At 42.2% G+C, this 21,635-nt stretch overlaps 1 protein-coding gene across 5 annotated transcripts in view; it reads left to right on the top strand.

Moving 5' to 3' along the window:
- The window catches only part of tbck (TBC1 domain containing kinase), a 200,096-nt gene that overhangs the window by 30,513 nt on the left and 147,948 nt on the right, over positions 1 to 21,635 (top strand). For 4 of the 5 annotated variants that reach the window (XM_041184468.1, XM_041184458.1, XM_041184472.1 and 1 more), the window contains 3 exons: positions 16,088 to 16,202; positions 17,507 to 17,580; positions 18,704 to 18,845. In XM_041184468.1, coding sequence (XP_041040402.1) covers positions 16,088 to 16,202; positions 17,507 to 17,580; positions 18,704 to 18,845 — 331 coding nt within the window. Of the gene's footprint in view, positions 1 to 15,941; positions 15,947 to 16,087; positions 16,203 to 17,506; positions 17,581 to 18,703; positions 18,846 to 21,635 lie in introns of those variants that run through there. The other variant, XM_041184478.1, reaches the window with a different exon arrangement.

Raw genomic sequence — 21,635 nt, 5'->3', positions numbered from 1 at the left:
AAAAGCTTTGGAAGCACTGTTGCAAGAAATTATGAAATGCTTCTCCTTCACTGTGCAAGAAGATATACCAGCCAAGTAGACATAATCTTAAGAGTCTTTGTGCAACCTCGCATCCCAAAAGCCTGGGGTGACAAAGTAGTGAAACTTTGCAATCTGCTGCACAGCCAAAAATGAGATTTTAAATGTCTTTCTTTGTAATAACTATAGGATAAGTATCACCAATAACTGAGATTCCTTTGAGGCAAAACATTACCTTCACATGATCAGTCAAAGTGACTGTTTGCCAACCTGACAGTGCAGTCGATTATTCCATGTTGGAAAATCTCCTCATCAGGGCTTTTGGCACATCGAAAGATGCTTTTCTATTTGCTGCATTTGTAGTTCAGGTTGTGGGAGGGGAGCATCATATGTTGACCTCCCTCCATTGGGATTAAATTGAATCAAATTGAACAACTGCAGAAGCAATGTGAAGTTACCCATGTCTGTAGCATCCGTGAGGAATAAAAAAAAAACCTGGTAGGCATGATGCCGGATTACTGGCTAACACGTTCAATGCCTCCGTTCGAAGACCCTACTTCTGTGGTGCCGATGAAGCAAAGCAGCCACCAGCAGTAGCAGGAAGAACAAGATTAAGGAGTATTTCTTTCCTTGCAGCAGTGTTGGTGCAGCAATGTAGAGGGCTGCCAGCACTGGCTGTGGGTCTGGCTGAGCACTGTGTCCATCTGTAAGGTCTGGCAATGCCATGTCTGCCAGTATGCACTAGCTATGGGCAGGTTCTGTCTATCAATATGGCCCAGCAGATGTAGATTTTGCCTGTGTGTGTGTGCCAGCCCTAGTGATCAATGATATTCCAAAGCCAGAAAAACAAGTGACTTTTGAACAACTGCAAATAAGAAGCTTTTTCAGTTACTGCCAAAGCTGTACCATCTCTTTTTTTAGGTTGTTCTATATGGTGCAAACTCCTCAATAACTGTGCCTTTGACCAGTTGAAGCCCTCCAGGGACTGGTTCTAGGATATATGCCACTTAGTTCATAATTTAAATGATGTTTAATGAAAGGCATTCCACTCTAAATTCTGTTTGACCGTGACATAAATTTCTGCAGACATTTTGACGAGACAGACACCATGCAAACGACCGTAGTTACGAATGGTAAATGTGGAACTTTTGCTGATCAGTGAGAGGCAGTGGATATCGGTGCCAGAAGCAGCTAATATGATTTCAGTGAAGGTTAGATCAAATAAAGTGCAACAGGGAAATAGTGTTTAATGAAACGCAGTAGGCTGCAGGAATGCAAAGAGACAACATTACTAAATTCTCTCCAGTTATAACAAACACCTGAAAGTGGCTGCTTTTGGTTTATTTTGCAACGCCTTGTTGCCTTAAGGCATCTTAGCTGGTGAGACTTTTGCTTCAGTCTACAAAGAGTGTTTGAATTAAAAAAAAGTGGATACCCTGCTTCAACTCCACTTTACAAAATTAAATTCAATAAGTCTGTGTTTTGAGGGAAAAAAAACCCACACTAAACTTATAAAGAACTTCTGTTCTGATAGGCCTGTTCTTCTTTCTGGATTAGTGTTGCCGATTTCCACATGAGAGTGCTGGTAGATTCTACATTTCATCCCGCTCTTATGGAACTGCAAGACCTGGACAGTCACTCACAGACAACAACTCTGTGATAAGCAGCGGCAAAATAAATTTCAGAAATTATAAGGTGCCTGGAAGCAGAGTGCTACATCACAGACTGCTACATCACAGACTGCTTTAGCATGAGCTTTTAGTCCTATGGTACAGAGGACTATATAGAACCATTGCGACGCATCTGTTAGTCCCAGAGAGAAAAATAAATAATTTTTATAACTTTAAATAATTGGAATACATGAGTTTTTTGGGAAGGAGTAATGTTATTACCTTTTCAGACAAGTGGCATATTTGTCATACAATATCTGTGAAATCTGTATTTTTTAGTATAAGATATTAGCCAAACTGTGGAAGAACAGTGATAAGGTGTCAACCATGGCAAACTTGCCTCTGCGTCAGAGGGTTATTTGTTCAGGTCCTGCTACAGAGACTTTAGCACATAATGTAAGTTGGCACTTCAGTATATTACTGAGGGAGTGCTGCATTGTTGGTGGTGCCACCTTCTGGATGAGATGTGAAACTGAGGCTCTCTCTGCCACCTCAGGTAGACATAAAAAAAAATCACGTTGCACTCTTTCACAGAAGAGCAGGGAGTCTGCAAATCAGAACCTGTGAACTGGGTTGCAGCCTGGGTGTACTGGCCAATATCTATCCCAAAGAAACCCTGGCTATCACATTAGTATTTTTGAGAGCTAGCTGTCTGCGAATTGACAGCTACATTTTCTACATTGAGACAATAATCATGCTTCAAAAGCACTTCATTGTCTGTAATGTGCTTTGGGATAACTTGAAGTCATGAAAGAGTCTATATTAAAGCATGAACGTTTTTGTTAAATGTTATACTCCATGTTCAAAGCTAATTGAGATTTTTAACATAGTATGATTTTACAGTAACTTGTGCTCCCTGGTTTAGATTCTGTGCTGCACATTAAGAATTCTTCAAACTGATCAGTTATGGTGATACACAGTTGCTTCCCTGTTTGTACAGCTCCCAGCTCTCCTTGTAATAGGTGCTGCACTAAAATGGATTATCACAAGTTCCGGTACAAAAGACCCAACAATGTGCAAATGTAATGAACGACTAATGCTATTTAATCACAGCTGTCTGAAAAATCCCGGCAGTTTTGTATGATTGCACATAATTGTACTGGTTTGGGTCAGTTTGTTTGATATCTGAAAACGTTTTTTGCCTAAGCTCAGGTTTCTATGGGAAAATAAAACAGGGGCAAATAAAATTATCACTGGAAAAATAAAGGTAAAATATGCCTTGAGACACAAAATAGCAGATGATAAAGGGAATAACTGATGAGTAGTGAGCAGCACGTTTGATGTGTTAATGATAACTAGAAATCAGATCTTTTATGTCTGTATGTCTCTCTGTTTTAATCTCCTCTGCCACCTTTGATTTAGAGGAATAATACTATTTGCTACAGATGTGCCTGTGTGAGTGATTAGTAGCTCTTAAATGACTGACTGATTAATTCCTGGCATATAATACTCCAGACAGTTGTTGCATTTCTTCCACACTCTGTTCTGTGTAAGTGCATATGCTGTTAATAATTCCTCTGTTTTTCAACAAGAAATTTGGCTGAAGGGTGTGTATGAGCGTACAAACATAAATGCATACTAACAAGGAGCAGGAGTAGGCCATTCAGCCCCTCGAGCCTGCACCACCATTTAATAAGATCATGGCTGATCTTATAGTAATCTGAAATCTGCATCCCATCTACCCTACCGATCACCCCCTTGCTTACCAAGAATCTGTCTTAAAATATTCAAAGACTCTGCTTCTACCACCTTTTCAGGAAGAAAGTTCCTAAGACTCAAGACCCTCTGAGTGAAAAACATTTCGACCCATCTCTGTTTTAAGTGGCCTCTCCCACAGGAGGAAACATCCCCTCCACATCCACCCTATCAAGACCCCTCAGGATCTTTTACGTTTCAATGAATTTACCTCTTACTCTTCTAAACTCCAGTAGATACAAGCCTGTTCTGTCCAACCTTTCCTTATAAGACAACCACCCATTCCAGGTATTAATCTGGTAAACCTTCTCTGAACTGCTTCCAACGCATTTACACCCTTCCTTAAATAAGGTGACAAATACTGTGCTCCAAATTTGGTCTCACTAGTGCCTTGTACAACTGGAGCATAACCCCCTACTTTTGTATTTAATTCCCCCCAGAATAAATGATGACATAATATTAGATTCCTAATTACTTACTTATGTGTGTAGGTTTAAACAAACATAAATTTATAAAACCTTAAGTCAGGGGCTAATGTTTGAGTTTTATTTTGGCAAATATAGGCGTCAATCAAAAAATTAACTGGTTATACCTTAGCTGAAAGGTTGATGAAAGCAGATTCAATGGCTACTTTCAAAAGGGAATAGTATATATACTTGAAAAGTGTGTATGTCTAGGTTTGTAAAAGATCACTTGGCACAATTGGAAACAGAATATGAGAGGGCCATGTGTCCTGGCCAACTTTTGTCCTTTAATCAATGGCACCAAAAGCAGACTAACTTGTTGCTTAAAATAGAGGCAAAATACTGCAGATGCTGGAAATCTGAAATAAAAACACAAAATGCTGGAGAAACTCAAGTCTGTCAGCATCTGTGGAGAGCGAAACAGAGTTAACATTTCGAGTCAATAGAGCCCGCTCTGAAGAAGCCATTCGGACTTGAAATGTTAACTTTGTTTCTCTGTCTCGATCTCTATCCACAGATTTTGCTAGATCTGCGGTGTTTTTCCAGCATTTTCTGCTTTTGTTTGACATTTATGACATTGGCTTTTTTGTGGGATCTTGCTGTGCACAGCTTGACGAGCACATTTCATCACTCAACGTAATAGTTTCTATTAAGGAAATTTAGGAAGTAAAATTTAGGAGTAATTCACAGGTTTGAAATACTTTTGAGGCATCCAGGGGATGTGAAAGGTGCTCATAAAGAAATGCAACTTATATTTTTTCTTTCCATCTACTTTTTAGTTTTTGCATTCGTTTTTATCCCGTTGTGCAGCAATCTTTTTTTTTGTGTGCCTTGCCAGTCTTTAAGTTCCAAATCCACTTCATGCAGCTCATGCCCTTCTAGCTGTCACTTGGCTTGCTGTCAGGGTCCCATGGTGCTGCTAGATTTTGGAGCAAGATGGGCAGCTCCCAGATAGACAAGAAAGGGAGGTGCAGCAATTCTTAACACATTATGTACAGATCTATCCTTACCCCGGCCCTCCATTTGCTGGCCCAGATGATCTGTCCTGGATATGTTGAAGGAGACTTGGTTTCGGTGCCCCGGCTCCACAAGAGAATTTCCAGCTCACCGCGCCATCTCTTGAAGAAGGACCAGCAGAAACTTGTGTCTTCGGTGAAGGGTTCCAAAGCACTAAGTCAGTCTAACATCCACAAATGCACCAGTCAAGTGGCAGAGGCTTTTGTTTGCTCAGGGGTAGCCTGTGAAAAGAAGGTATCAGCTCCACAGGGGATGGGATGCCACAGAAACCAGACACAGGGGATGCTGAAAATGCTGGAAACACTCAGCTAGCCTGGTAGACTATGTGGAGAGAGAAACAGAGTGGACACTTCAGGTTGACGACCTCTCGATGGAACAGTTCCGACTTAAATTTATTGAATTTGGTTTTTACAGAAATAAAATCTGGAAATAAAGTGACCACGAAATTGTCAGATTATTGTAAAAACTTATCTGGTTCACTAATACCCACTTAGGAAGGAAACCTGCTGTCCTTATCTGGCCTAGTGCATATGTGACTCAAGGCTTTTCACTACTCTCTGAAATGGCCTCGTCAGCCACTCGGCTGTAGCAAACTGTTCCAGTACCTTCATTCGACGGGCTGTAGCAGTTTAAGGGGAAGGCCCACCACTATCTTTCCAGGAGATCTAGGAGGGGCAGTGAATGCAGATGCGTTACTTGTCTGAGAGCTCCTGATACCAATTCTTGCCATACAGCAGTGTCTTCTGGCTTGTGCTATCATTGGTCCATGCCAACACAGCGAATTGACAGCCTGTTTTGCATCGCGCTCAATTTGTTAATGGAAAAGAAATTTGGGGTGGTTCAATCTGACGGCATTCTGAGTCAGATTCTGAGTTAGGGGTTCAATCCTGTCTTCAGGGATATAAACAGGTAATCTAGACTGATACTTAAGTACCGTGCTGAGGGAGCACTACCCACTGAGCTCTGATGATCCAGCCTTCTATTCACATCTGATGCCTTCAACTAAGTAGCTGTCAGCTAACCCTGATGAAATAACCTCTCTTTTATATTCCGATATCTGCCTTTTTTGCAGGTGTTGTTTATTGGGCAGATTTCATCTCCAGAATATATTCACCCCCAGCCTGTGTGGGTCCCTCCCCCAACTGCTATCAATCATATTGGTGCAGCTGATTGGCTTTAAGGAGAGAATGCGATCAACTGATAGACTGATTTTGGTCTTTTCCAGCCCTGTACATCCCTACGTTACTATCATTATCATTCTCAGAAAGCATACAGTAAACATTCACCACACTGACCCCTGGAGAGGTCCTTGCTATGCAGGATCAGGGGAGACGGTGGTGTAATGGTAATGTCACTGGACTACTAATCCAGAAGCCCAGACTAATGCTCTGGGGACATGGGTTCAAATCCCACCGCGGCAGCTGGCGAAATTTAAATTCAATCAATAGAATCTGGAATATAAAGCTAGCCTCAGGAATTGATTGTTGTAAAAACCCATCTGGTTCACAAGTGTCCCTTTGGGGAAGGGAATCTGCCATCGTGCCTGCATGTGACTCCAGATCCACAGCAATGTGGTTGACTCTTAACTGCCCTCTGAAATGGCCCAGCAAGCCACTCAGTTCAAGGGCAATTAGGGATGGGCAACAAATGCTGGCCTTGTCAGTGACATCCACATCCCATGAAAGAACAAAGAAAGAATGACTTGGAAATTAAGACTTTTTTTTTTGTTCTGGATGAATTTTTTATGCATGGGTGGCGAAAGATTGATTCCGTTGGTTGCTGAATTGGTAACAAGGGAGCAGTGACTGACTGATACACTTTTCGAAGGTGTCAGAGAATGGAATGACTTTATAAAGTGAAAGTTGAGGCAAAGTTTATAGAAAGGATAACTGATCCGATCCTGTCAGTTTCTTGCCGACTTGGTTAGGTTAAAATGAACCATCCTAGATATTTCGGTGTCTGTACTGTGCAAACTTGGGATCACACGATCTATTATAGTTGGACACATCTGAATATTATGCGGATGGGGACTGGTGAGTTGCAGGCAGGGGAGAATGGGTTGGGCATGAAATGTGGCTTAATTTCTTTCACACATTATGAAAGGAGGATACATCGCAAAGAACTGAAATTCTTGGGAAGAAGGCCTTCATACTTCATAAATTGGTTATTTTCTGGGTTTCATGAAGCTTGACTCTTGCTATTTCTTATCAGTTGCTTTGCAATTACCCATATTATGTATTCACACTCCATCTGGTGGTAATATTGTGTAACTGCAATTGTTGCAGTGGTGAAACAAGTTTCATTGGTGCATTAAACAGACTGTAACCAGAGACGCGTTAGATCAAACACCATTGTTACGGAATCTTCAGGGAAAGATGTGAAAAACTTTTCCACTGGAAATGATATGTGAAATTGCACAGCTTCTTTATTTTCAATTGTGAAATGCGCTAGGTGGTGTAGAGAAACTGACAGAATTGCAGAAGTCCATGTAGTGAAATAAAGTGATTCGAACTTTAGTAGTGCCCTGTCAAGTTTGAAGTAGTTCATAAATATGCTCCTGCTTCTGTCGCTTAATCTGAAGCTGAAATGTTTTGCAATAGTTTGTGTGGCTTGTAATTTCTCAATGTCAATATGTGATGGTTGAGTGCTTGACTTTCACTATGTATAAGTACCAGGGTTGCTGATTATCCCAGTTCCCTTAACTTTTGTTTAGTGAGTCATGGCTAGTATATTTTTCCATTCAAAAGCAAAGGGTTTGGTCGGAGAAATCTGCTCTGCATTTTCCCCACTTGTGTCACATTTCCAATCGCAAACAGCGTTGCCTAGTGCCTGTGGTTTTCACAATACTCATGACTGTCAAGAATATCCCTGCTAGGGAAATGGTAAAAATTTTCTACTTCACGCACCAGTGTAAAGATTGAGCGCCATAGCCATGTAATAGCATGGCTACAGAGACTCAATGGAAATATCAGGAATTGGATGAAAGGATCAAACAAAAATGTGTCAGAGAAGGAAAAGTGGCTGAATAAAAAACCATGAAGGAATAGAAAAACGTAAAAACGCAGACACAGGAACAATGTATCAAGACATTAAGGAAATCACAGGAAAAGTTGGGTGTACATCAGGCAGATGCAATCAAAGGAAATCATGGAAAGACATCAAGTGTCTGCAAGATGGACTGAATACATACAAGACTTATCTGAGGACAATAGACAAGAAGGAAAGCCAACAATTAAGACAATCATGAATGGTCCGAAAATCATGAAAGACAAAGTAAGAACTGCAATAAATAAGATGAAAAACAATAAAGCCAAAGGCCCATATGAAATAGTCACCAAACAAATTAAAAGTTTAGAAGACTTTGGAATAGGCAAACTGACTCTCATGTTTTAATGAAGTTTATGACACAAGAGAAATCCCAGAAGATTTAAACAAAACAATATTTATTGTGCTCGTTTAAAAAGCCCAGAGGAATTGAATGTAAATTCCATCACACTATCAGTCTAATGAGTCATACTCATTAAGATTCTTATTCAAGTACTGGTGAATAGGGCCAGGAGCAAGATAAAACCAGCCTTGCAGAAGAGAGAGAAGTGAAAAATGCTATCCATATGGTATGCATGCAATCAGAGCTACAGAGATGAAAAAAGTTGACTCGAAACGTCAACTCTTTTCTTCTCCGCCGATGCTGCCAGACCTGCTGAGTTTTTCCAGGTAATTCTGTTTTTGTTTTGAAAAAAGTTGTACTTGTGTGTTAAGAGCAAGGAGCAGGAGTAGGCCATTCAGCCCCTCGAGCCTGCTCCACCATTTAATAAGATCATGGCTGATAGTCTGAAATCTGCATCCCACCTACTGCCAATAACATATCAGCCCCTTGCTTACCAAGAATCTATCCACCTCTGCCTTAAAAATATTCAGACTCTGCTTCCGCCATCCTTTCAGGAAGAGAGTTCCAAAGACACTCAATCCTCTGAGTGAAAAAATTTCGCCTCATCTGTTTTAAATGGGCGACCCCTTATTTTTAAACAGTGACCCACCCTAGCTCTAGTTTCTTCCACAAGAGGAAACATCCTTTCCACATCCACCCTGTCAAGACCCCTCCAGCGGATACAAGCCTAGTCTGTCCACCCTTTCTTGGTAAGACAACCCACCCATTCCAGGTATTACAGCATCTACGGAGAGGAACACAGTTAACGTTTCGAGTCCGTATGACTCTTCAACAGAACTAAGGAAAAATAGAAGAGAGGTGAACTATAAGCTGGTTTAGGGGGGTGGGGTGGGACAAATAGAGCTGGACAGAGGGCCAGTGATAGGTGGAGATAACCAAAAGATGTCATAGACAAAAGGACAAAGAGGTGTTGACGGTGGTGATATAATCTAAGGAATGTGCTAATAGGTGACATTAAGGATAGAAAGCAGGATGAGCAAGGTACAGATAGCCCTAGTGGGGGTGGGGTGGGGTGAAGGGATCGAAATAGGCTGAAAGGTAGAGATAAAACAATAGATGGAAATACATTTAAAAATAATGGAAATAGGTGGGAAAAGAAAAATATATATAAATTATTGGGAAAAAAGGGGAATCGGAAAGGGGGTGGGGACGGAGGAGAGAGTTCATGATCTAAAATTGTTGATTGTCAATATTAGATCATGAACTCTCTCCTCCATTCCCACTCCCTTTCCAATCCCCCTTTTTTCCCAAATATGTATATATATTTTTTTTTTCCCACCTATTTCCATTATTTTTAAATATATTTCCATCCATTGTTTTATCTCTACCTTTCAGCCTATTTCCATCCCTTCACCCCACCCCACCCCCCACTAGGGCTATCTGTACCTTGTTTATCCTGCTTTTTACCTTTAATTAGCACATTCCTTTAGATAATATCACCACCTTCAACACCTCTTTGTCCTTTTGTCTGTGACATCTTTTGGTTATCTCCACTTATCACTGTCCCTCTATCCAGCTCTACCTGTAGAACCACCACCCCTCCGCCCGCACCCCCCCCCCCCCCCAAACCGGCCCCCAAACCAGCTTATATTTCACCTCTCTTCTATTTTTGCTTAGTTCTGTTGAAGAGTCATACGGACTCGAAATGTTAACTGTGCTTCTCTCCGCAGATGCTGTCGGACCTGCTGAGTTTTTCCAGGTATTTTTATTTTTGTTTTGGATTTCCAGCATCTGCAGTTTTTTTGCTTTTATCTTTCCAGGTATTAAACTGGTACACCTTCTCTGAACGGCTCCAACTGGAGCATAACCTCCCTACTTTTGTACTCAATTTTCCTCACACTAAGTGATAACATTCTATTAGTTTTTCTAATTACTTGCTGTACTTGCATACTAGCTTTTGTGATTCATGCACAAGGGCAAGCAGATCCCTCTGCACCTCAGAACTCTACACCCAGATGCCTCTGCACCTCAGAGCTCTACACCCAGATCCCTCTGCACCTCAGAGCTCTACACCCAGATCCCTCTGCACCTCGGAGCTCTACACCCAGATCCCTCTGCACCTCAGAGCTCTACACCCAGATCCCTCTGCACCTCAGAGCTCTACACCCAGATCCCTCTGCACCTCAGAGCTCTACACCCAGATCCCTCTGCACCTCGGAGCTCTACACCCAGATCCCTCTGCACCTCAGAGCTCTACACCCAGATCCCTCTGCACCTCGGAGCTCTACACCCAGATCCCTCTGCACCTCAGAGCTCTACACCCAGATCCCTCTGCACCTCAGAGCTCTACACCCAGATCCCTCTGCACCTCAGAGCTCTACACCCAGATCCCTCTGCACCTCAGAGCTCTACACCCAGATCCCTCTGCACCTCGGAGCTCTACACCCAGATCCCTCTGCACCTCAGAGCTCTACACCCAGATCCCTCTGCACCTCAGAGCTCTACACCCAGATCCCTCTGCACCTCAGAGCTCTACACCCAGATCCCTCTGCACCTCAGAGCTCTACACCCAGATCCCTCTGCACCTCAGAGCTCTACACCCAGATCCCTCTGCACCTCGGAGCTCTACACCCAGATCCCTCTGCACCTCAGAGCTCTACACCCAGATCCCTCTGCACCTCGGAGCTCTACACCCAAATTGCTCTGCACCTCAGAGCTCTACACCCAGATCCCTCTGCACCTCAGAGCTCTACACCCAGATCCCTCTGCACCTCAGAGCTCTACACCCAGATCCCTCTGCACCTCAGAGCTCTACACCCAGATCCCTCTGCACCTCAGAGCTCTACACCCAGATCCCTCTGCACCTCGGAGCTCTACACCCAGATCCCTCTGCACCTCGGAGCTCTACACCCAGATCCCTCTGCACCTCAGAGCTCTACACCCAAATCGCTCTGCACCTCAGAGCTCTACACCCAGATCCCTCTGCACCTCAGAGCTCTACACCCAGATCCCTCTGCACCTCAGAGCTCTACACCCAGATCCCTCTGCACCTCAGAGCTCTACACCCAGATCCCTCTGCACCTCAGAGCTCTACACCCAGATCCCTCTGCACCTCAGAGCTCTACACCCAGATCCCTCTGCACCTCAGAGCTCTACACCCAGATCCCTCTGCACCTCAGAGCTCTACACCCAGATCCCTCTGCACCTCAGAGCTCTACACCCAGATCCCTCTGCTCCTCAGAGCTCTACACCCAGATCCCTCTGCACCTCAGAGCTCTACACCCAGATCCCTCTGCACCTCAGAGCTCTACACCCAGATCCCTCTGCACCTCAGAGCTCTACACCCAGATCCCTCTGCACCTCAGAGCTCTACACCCAGATCCCTCTGCACCTCAGAGCTCTGGCTTATTGATTGTGGTAAGGCATTTGCTGAGGTGAAACATGAAGAACGGTTGAGAGTGTTAGAGTCTCTTGACCTTGAGTGATAAGAAGTCTTTACTGGGAACAAACTGCAGCCGTAAAAGTTGAGAACGATCTAAGTGATTTTGTGAAGATTAAAAGAGTGATCAGACAGGGGTGTGTTTTTCTCCCCAAATTTATTCAGTTTGTATAGTGAAAAGATTCTTAGAGAGATTGAAGACCTTCCTTATCAGTTGGAGGTTACAACTTCAATAATATCCGATACACAGTTCTTACTGCCAACTCTGAAGAGAAGCTGCAAAAGATTTTGGATAGAGTAGTGAGTTAAAGTGAGAAGAAAGGGCTGAGCATAAATTGGAAGAAAACAAAACGTCTGGTGGTGTTCAAAAGGAAAGTTTAAACCAGAATCTAAGATCACTGAAGAGCAAAAAGGTCAAACAAGTCGACAAATCTTGTTACCTCAGAAGTATGTTAACATGGGAAGGAAAGTGTAACCGAGAAATAAGACAAAGGATTGGAATGGTCAAAGTTGCAAAAAATGAGAAATATTATGATCAACTCAAAATTAGTCACGAAAACAAAGCTGAGAATCCTGGAATGCTACATTACACCAATTTTGACATACAGAAGCGACTGTTGGACGATCAGGGAAGCAATTGTTATGAAGCGCAAATACTTACCTTTATTTAAAGCCGGAAGCTGGGAACTCCAGTTCCTAACAAACCTTGAGCCTTTTGTGCATGTGCCAGCTGGGAAATGGCCGCACACGCACAGTTCATGTCTTTTACATTCCTTAGGCTGGGAACTCGCATTGCGCAATGGAAAAGTAGAATGGTGTGAATAGCAGGTCAGGTGACCTGGTAGCTGAGAGCCATAGTGCTGAGTGTGACCAACAGAACAGGACATGGGAGGAGGGACAGGGAGACGTCCCAAGCAGGGAAAAGGACAGGAATCCAGAAAGTGGTCCTAGAAGTCAAGTTAAAAGAAAGGAGCAGAGCGATAGGCTTTGAGTTAAAAACAGAGCTGCAAAGAACAGACTTGAAGTGAAGTGGACCTAAGAAAAGCCAAAAAGATCTGAGAAAGCAGCGGAAGATCGGTGACTCCTTACTGTGGGCGTTTTGGATCAATGGTGTTCTGCTTGGCATGGCCGAGGATCTGAAATTATGCTTGGAAGGTGAAGTTTGAATGCACTCTCAGATCCAGGGAGAAGGAATCTCGGAAGACGAGATTGGCCCACCTCGTAGGGTTCCATTGTTGCAGCAGTCCAAGTGGGAGCAATGTTTGGAGAGAACTCAAGTTGAGTTTTTCAAATGTGATGATTGGAAACCCTTGCGAGAAAGACCAAGTTTCCTTGAGTTTGGTTGGCTCACAATGCGATAAATGTCTGGGTGGGTTATTGAGAAATCCATGGAATCTGCTTTGGTCGCATCTGTCATTTACTTTGGAGTGTGATGTGTCTGACCACAGTTCACCTGTTAGTTCACATGTACCTCATACTTCCATGAATATTAGAGCGTAAGACAGATATTGTAAATTGTTTATCTTTCCGAATTTGTCAGGGTCTAAAGATATTGCTGGAATAATGTGAATTGAATCATTTTCTTGAGTTTGTATTGAGATCGTTCCAAACATTTTTGTTTGGCGAATATAATTTTTTTTTTTTGTTTAATATATGTTTTGTGTTAAAAGGTCATCAACAGACACCTATGAATTGGTTCAGTAACTTTCCCCCACTGTGTCAAAAACAAGGTTAGGATCTATCATGCCAGGTTTCACTCCAGGATCTGACTTGTCCAGCATTAACATCAGCTGGGATCGTAATAAGGTGGGGGCTCTTGCGGGATCAAAAATCCTTGCATTTAAGTGGGATCTGTAAATCCTTGAAGAAACAGTATGTGGAGATACTGGGCATAGGAACAGGATTTGCTGTAAAGTACATTACACGGGTTGGAATTCAAAATATAGCTTTGACTATTGCCAAGAATTTTCTGGGAGTTGAAGATGTAACAGTAGATTATTTGAAATCCTTGACTAAGGCTATACCGAGAGTTAGCAGGTAAATTGAATGTATGGTTTCATAAGGATTATATGATTGAAGTAATTACCAGCATTTAGAATTAAAATGAGAGAAACATATTAAAAACTGGTGCCACACAACTAGATTTAGCTAAGGTTCAGTTGCAAGTGAAGTAGCTTGAGATAGAGAAAAGCGGAAGCTTGAACTTGAAAAAGAAAAAAAAACCTGGAAAAAGGAGTGGAAGAAAATGGAAGAGAAATGGGAAAAAAAAACTTAAATTAGAAAAGGAAGAAAAAGAGAAGGAAATGCGAAAGCTTGAAGTTGAGCTCCAGAGAGAGAGAGGTGAGGAAGGGAGGAAAGGGAAAGAGAGTTCCAAAAAAAGGAAGAAGTCACAGTATGAGATTGGCCATGTGACAAACGTCTGGATGGGTTGTTGAGAAATCCAGGGAATCTGCTTTGGTCGCATCTGTCATTTACTTTTGAGTGTAATGTGTCCAATCATAGTTCACCTGTTAAATCGCATGTACCCCATACTTATCATGAATATTAGAGCATAAGATAGATACTGTAAATTGTTGTATTTTTCTGAATTTGTACGTGTCTGTAAAGGTATTGCTGGGGTAAAAGGAATAGTGTGATTTGAATAATTTTCTTGTGTTCGTACTGAAATCCTTCCAACCTTTTTGAGTGGTGTAATATGTTTCATTTTTCTTGTTTTAATAAATGTTTATTCTTTGTGTTAGAAGTTTATCAGACTTGCATGCATTTGTTCAGTAACTTTCATCCACGGTTTCAAGATAATGTTAGGATCTATCGAGCCGGGTTTCATTCTGTGATCCAACTTGCCCAGTATTAACATCAGCTGAGATCATAACACAATGCAGAGAAGAATTAAGGCTGCAGAGTTGTGATTTTTAAGGCAAATAATGAAGATATCTTGGACATGTCAGACTACCAATGAAGAGTTGTTGTAAGATCTGAGACCAGAAGAACTCTGCTGACCAAGATCAGGAATAGACAGTTGGAATTTCTTGGGCACGGATTAAGAAATCATGATTTAGAAAGTCTGATGCTGATGGGAAAGATCGATGGTAAACGAGTTTGAGGTAGATGAAGAACAGTCTTTCTAAAGAGCCTTGCAAACTGCATGAATGTACCACTAATGACTGCAGAGCAAGATTAACATAGAAATCCATGGTTGACAACGCCTTCTTAGGACACAGTACTTGACGAGAGAGAGACAGAGGCTTCAAGCCTCGAAAGAACATTCATATCAATGCGGCATTGCCATTTTGTGCATCACCCATACTTGTGACCGCTTTGGAACACAATTTAACACTACATCTCGCTCAAACTTTGGGCAGTTTTGTTCTGTTGGTCATACTAGAAACTGGGCTGAGATTAGCCAAATCTTCGAGTAGGATATGTGGAACAAGAGAGAATACCAGGCTTTATTGAATTTAAACCAGAGGTGAAAGGAAAAACTGTATTAATCCGCTGTATTACCTGGGCCCATAACATAACTGTGATACTACTGACAGTATATAATCCCTGCGCAGTCTTTGACCATGGAAGAGTACATATTATTTATAATAACATCCAACCGGCTAGTATCATTTACGGAGCACTGGTGTGAAGAGCTTTCACAATGTTTTGGTTAGTTTAACAAATTACTTAGAACCTACGGTACAGAAACTAGCTGTTGGGCCCAACAGCTCATTGCCAATGTTTATACCCACACGCCTCCATCCAATTGAGTTGCCTCTTCCCACCCTGACCCCTACATCCTTCTATTCACTTCATTGCCATGTATGCATTAACTATTCCATCGGGCAGTAAGTTCCAAGTTCTCGCAGATCTCTGTGTAAAGAAATTCTTCTTGAATTCTTTTGATCTGTTGGTGACTACATTGTACTCATGCCCCCTTGTTCTGGGCTTGTCCACAAGTGGAAGCAGTTTAGTCACACCCACCCCAACAAAATTGATGGCTTTCTGCACACAGAAATATTTACATTAACGTGCTGTTGCCCTGTGCAGGTAAAGTAGCTTACAGAAAAGTAATTACATTTTCTTATGTAACTTGGTACCACACATTGGGGAATGACGAAGCTAACTTCAATATCTTGATTCCTGATGAGTTCAGTGTCTAATAGGAAAGCACTCAAAATACTTTGTTCTCTTGAACTGAAGATTCTTCAGTGTTCCCCACCCCACCGAACCAGGAACACTGGATATAAATACCATCTAGAGACAAGAGGTCCAACTGGCAAAGATACTCGCAACTCCTTAAATTATTTATTTTATCTAGTTGTAAATTTCTAAATCTAACTAAAGATTCGAGAAGAAAGATTCTTTTGAAAACTGCTTTTGACATTTTTTTCCCCGAAATACCTTTCAGTCCGGGAAGGGTGCTCCAAATAGCCTTTGAGGTGTTAGAAGGACTGGAATATATGAACAAACACAGAATGGTTCACCGAGCACTTGCACCACACAATATTCTTCTGGATTGTGAGGTAAGACAATCTACTTTTCCTTCTTTAAATGGATAGAATATACTGATTCATAAATGTGTTGTATAACCAGCATTAGTTATTAATTGAAAGAATGACTTTTTAATGCTTGGCTAACTGGAGCTAATAATGACTAACCTACTTGTGGCTGTATGTATGGCTGATGCTTTGATGTTGGTTAATGTAATGAAAATTAAGTTACATTTACATTTCCTCTTTGGAATGGTCCCAGGACTCAACAGCAGGTTCTGGAGTACCCAGAAGCTAGTGTGCTGATTCTGGAACTATGCAAGGCTAGACTGCAGGTTCCTGAGCATTCTAGACTCTGGACCAGGTTCCAGATCTGCCCAAAGCTGTCATTGCCACAGATTAGACATCAAGGTGCTGTGACTGCCCATGGCTGGACAGCAGGTTCTGGAATACCCTGATCCTAGGGAGCAGTTTCTGGAACTGTGCAAGGCTGGAGAGCAGGTTTCTGAGTGTTCTAGTCTCTCGACCCGGTTCTGGAACTGCCCAAAGCTCTGTTATTACCCCTGATTGGACAGCAAGGTCCTGTGACTGTCCAATCATGGATAGCAGGTTCTGGAGTACCCTGAAGTTAGGCAGAAGTTTCAAGAACTATATAAGGCTGGATAGCAGGTTCTGGACTATCCTGAGGACTGGGAGTGGGTTCTTTATTGCCAGGGAGCTACAAAGCAGAACCTGGAATGGACTGAATCTGGTGAGTGAGACCTGAAGCAGCCAAAGGTGGCAGATTCAGGTGGCAGGCATGGCCCAAAATTTAGATAAATGACTACTAATTCCCAACCTTAAAGATGATCATGTCCTTCAAGCAATTGCAGAAAATGCCACTTATGTACTGCATTGACTGACAGCTGGATAGGCTTCAATGGTTTTAATACATCAATTTTTTCTTTTTATTTCCAGCTGGTTCTATATCGAGGATCAATGAATGTTAAATGACTGAATAGGCTATTTGTTTTCCTACAAATGTGAATGACAAATTTGGAAATATGTTATATTTGTCTGCAGTCTAAGGTTTAACCATTCCTAGAGGCTCTTCTAACAGTAATACACTACTTAGAGCAAAGTTGGTCCTTTGCATTGAATAATTCTTATCTGCTAAAAGGGATGATCTGGTTGATGCCAAGTCATGTCCAACAGTAGGCAGCTGTAAATCTGGTAGCTCATGTGAGACAGTGGGAATGTTGGTTTTCTCTCTCGGTTAACAGTTTGGACAGCTGGTCTGATTTATAGTCCAGGTAGTGGCACCTGGTTTTAATGTGTTTGTATTTTTGTGATTACAGGGTCACATTAAGTTGGCTAAGTTTGGTCTGTATCATATGACTGGTTACAATGCTGATGTTGACTTCCCTATTGGGTAAGATTTCAACTAGAATTTGGAAGCGTTTGAATGTGACTGGTGTGAGCGCGGCTGTAATTGGAGTGAATTCTACCAACTTTTTTTCTTTGCCCTTTGAGAATGAAATAATTAAGGAACTCTGATTCTGAGTTAGAAGGATGTGGGGTCAAGACTCTCTCCAGGGAATTGAGCATGTAATCTAGGCTGGCACTCCAATGAATACTGGGGGAATGCTGCAATGTCAGAGACGTCGCCTTTTGGATGAGACATTAAGCGAGGGCCCTATCTGCCTCCTCGGGTGGTTGTAAAAGATCCCATGACATTATTTCAAAGAAGAGCAGGGGAGCTCTCTCCATCTCCTGGCTAATAGTTATCCTTCAAAAAACAGATTGGCTCCAACCTTCCGATGGCAACAGCGGCAAATGTTGAGATGCATGAGCGTGGTACTTACCCAAGAGGTTTAAATTTCCAATGGGCAAAATTATGCTGCCTGGGGCTTCTCCGAGGATGTCTCCGACACTGACCTGAGGGTCGGAGACTTGATTCCTGGGATTTATTCAGATTATTTACCCTAAGATTCTCCTGCTGTTAATCACAGGGTCAGAACCTTGTGAAAAGTGTTGTATAAAGGCAACCCCTTTCATTTCATTTAAAAAAAAGCATGGAGGAGCATTTGAGTAGCAGGTGGTTGAGATGGCTGATATATTCATAGCCAGGCTGTTGTAAAAACCATTTCCATCTGGCAACAGAGCCTGCAGATCACACTGGGGTCAATTGAGTGCCTGAACCTGCACACATCAACTCCTATCAGTGTTCTTATCATTACCGAATATCTGGTTTAAGGCTGTCCCTGAACAGCTGGTCAAGATGGACTAAACAGAACATGATCTGGAGAGAGAGAGAGAGAGAGAGAGCTCTGACTCACTGAAAAATGAAACATCCTAGTCAATGTTCTCTCCAGGTATATATAAAACAAAGTGCTCATAAATTGGTCTGCGTGTAGTCAATTAGAAATAAATATGACAAACTGTTTACATTTTTTTTTTAAGTAGCTGTTTGACCCTACTGAAAAAGAGATGCTTTAATGCCTTCGGGCTGGTGGGTTGCTGTTGGTTAATGTGTATTTATGGGTTGTATTTAGGTATCCTTCATACTTGGCACCTGAGGTCATTGCCCAGGGAATGGTGAAGTCCACTGATCACACTCAGAGCGACAGGTCGTCACCCTCGGGTCCGAAGGTTGATGTGTGGTCTCTTGGCGTGATACTGTTTGAACTTTGTGTGGTATGTTGCAGAACCATCTCTTCTATTTGTGCATAAACTAATGACATGGTGTGATGGAAAGAGTTTCACTGGTACAGATTTTTCCTTAAACAAGAGTATTTAAACCTAATCAGTTCTTAAGACATAAAATTACATACACTATCCTGGTACCTAACCTGGAAGGAGCTCCTTGCAATTTTTTTAAGTTACTAATTTATTGCTTTTGTGAAAGTCGAAGAACATTGTACCCAAAAAATCTATTATCCATCCAAAAAAAAATTTAGAAACTATCCTTTAGCCCAAAAGCTCCCAGCCCAGAGTAGACCCATTACTTTGTGTAATGGCAGGAAGGGACCCAATTGTGTAATCTATCTGCAAGAACAGCAAGTGTTGGAAATACTTAGGTCAGGCAGCACCCGCAGAGAGAGAAATAGAGTTAATGTTTTGGGTCGATGGTGACCCTTTTTCAGAACTAAGGAAAAATAGAAATCTAATAGATTTTGAACAAGTGAAAGTGGAGGATGGGTGGGAAGAACAAAAATAAAGATCTGTGTTGGAGTAGAGAGCAGGAGAGATTAAATAACAAAAGGTTTTGTGGTAATTGGTGAAGTAAGGAAATAAAAGATGTGTCCAGGTGGGGTGAGAATGGCTAGATAGCAGCCACCTGTTTACAAAATGAATGAATAAAGAACAAAATGGAGGCAGAGGTTATGATCTAAAATTGTTGAACTCAGTGTTGAATCTGAGTACCGAATCAACAGAAGAGGTGCTGTTTGTCAATCTTGCGTGGAGCTTCATTGGAACACTGTAGCAGGCCAAGGACAGAAAGGCCAGAGTGGGAGCAAGGAGGAGAACTGAAAAAAAACAAGCGACAGGAAGCTCAGGGTTAGGCTTGCGGATTGATTAGAGGTGTTCTGCAAAGCGGTCGCCCAGTTTGCATTTGGTCTCCCCAATGACCTATCTAGCTGTGCTGTGTACAGCTATTGAGCTGAGTGAGAATGCCATCTCTTGCAGTCCTAGATGTTGATTCCAGTGCACAAAAGAGGAGGTGGGGTGCAATGTGGGGGAAAGTCAGTTGGGATTTTGGGTGGGGGGGGGGGGGGGGGTGAGGATGGAGAAGAGACTGTCCGTCAGAATGATTGCCGAGGCTGAGGTGTGGGGGAGTGGGTCAGCAGCCTCCATGTTGAGCTATCTCTCCTCTTTGGAACTGGCTGGTGCACTATACTTGGCCAGCATTTCCTGTTTCAGTCTCAAACCTGGTTTAATTTCAAAGCCAGATAAACATCAACACCTTCTGGGCAAACAGGTATCTCCATGTACGAATTTCTTTGTAAACCTATGAAACACCAGTAAAACAACCGGTCATTTACCTCAATGCTCTTTATGGGCCTTTGCAATGCGCCAATTAGCAGCCACATAATTATGGTGACTGAACTTCAAAAATACTTCATTGGCTTTAGGACACCCTGAGGATGTGAAAGGTGCTATATAAATTTAAATTTGTTCTTTCTTTATCCGAGGCGTGGAGTGACCTCTGATTCTAGTTCAACATGGAAACAATGTAATGGGCATTGTATTTGGATAATGCAATTTGCAACCAGCAAGTTTTGTCAAGGAGGCAAAAGGGTACATTTTGGCATGGCAATTTTACATTTGGAAAGTTGTTTTTTACCCCTTTTCCAGAAGTTAATCTCTCAGCTTGAGGTAAAGGAACTGTCTATATCTAGTGACCCAATAGGAAAAAAAATCCACATGTTTAATTCATACAATATTTGAAGTTCTTGTAATCATCTTCCTTTCCTCATTAGTTTCATTTCATTGACCCCGTGTGTATTGATGGTGACAGAGTTGAGGGGTTGGATATAGATTATAGAAAAGGATACTGAATAACTGCCAAATTGTAGTCAGACACAATAATGATATGAAACAGAGACATTTACTCTCTTTAAAAAAGAGACTGAGGCAACTGAGCATGTGGTAAAGATTAGAGGCAATTAGTGATGGAAGCAGTCATGACATGGTGGATATATTCTAACCACATGTGGTATACCAGCCCAAGACGGTTGCGTCTGAGGTTTGTCAATGCAGTAATCACTTTCTCTTTTGTTAGCACTTTTTTTGATAATTGCTATTATATATTTTTTAAATGGTACACTCATTAAAACATTAAATCAAAAAGTCACGGGACTTTTTGATGAAATTGGGAGCTGTAACAGACTGCTCATCTTATTGTTCCAGTGACAGCACTTAATTTGGAGAGTCACCTCTACTCCCACTTCTCTACTCTTTTTTCCATTGTACTTATGTTATCAATTCCCTATTGTATGACATTAGGCTGAATTTTCCAGTCGGCATTGGGACCATATTCAAGTTCATCGCCAATGATATCCTAGACGCCTGCGTGATCTTCCTGGAGGTAGCCAATTAATTGGCCACTTCTTGGAATCCCGTCCAGTTGGGGACAGCAGGCTGGCTGTGCAGGTGGGAGGCCCAGTTGGAGTACCTGAGGCTATGGGTGGCCAGCAGCCCCACCAGGAGAAATGGGCATTGCTGCTGTAGGTCGGGAACTACAAGGGTGCCTCAAGATGGTGGTGCCCTCTTAAACCTTCTAAAATTGTTACAAGTAAGTGTGGCCACCCCTGTCCGGCCATGACTGTCAAGAGTAAACCAGGGCTTCAGGAAGAAGGGAGGCTACCCCTAGATATTGGCAGACTCCAAATCTGTGGAGGGAGGGCGCATTTTGATACCTGGAGATCCTGACTCCGTTTGAAAATGGCCCCTAATTGGGATCTGAAGTGGTGTCGTCGGCCA

This window comes from Carcharodon carcharias, chromosome 1, assembly GCF_017639515.1.
Source record: "Carcharodon carcharias isolate sCarCar2 chromosome 1, sCarCar2.pri, whole genome shotgun sequence".
NCBI lineage: Eukaryota > Metazoa > Chordata > Chondrichthyes > Lamniformes > Lamnidae > Carcharodon > Carcharodon carcharias.
Note: the sequence above shows the minus strand (reverse complement) of the source record. Positions and strands in the feature narration are given on the sequence as shown.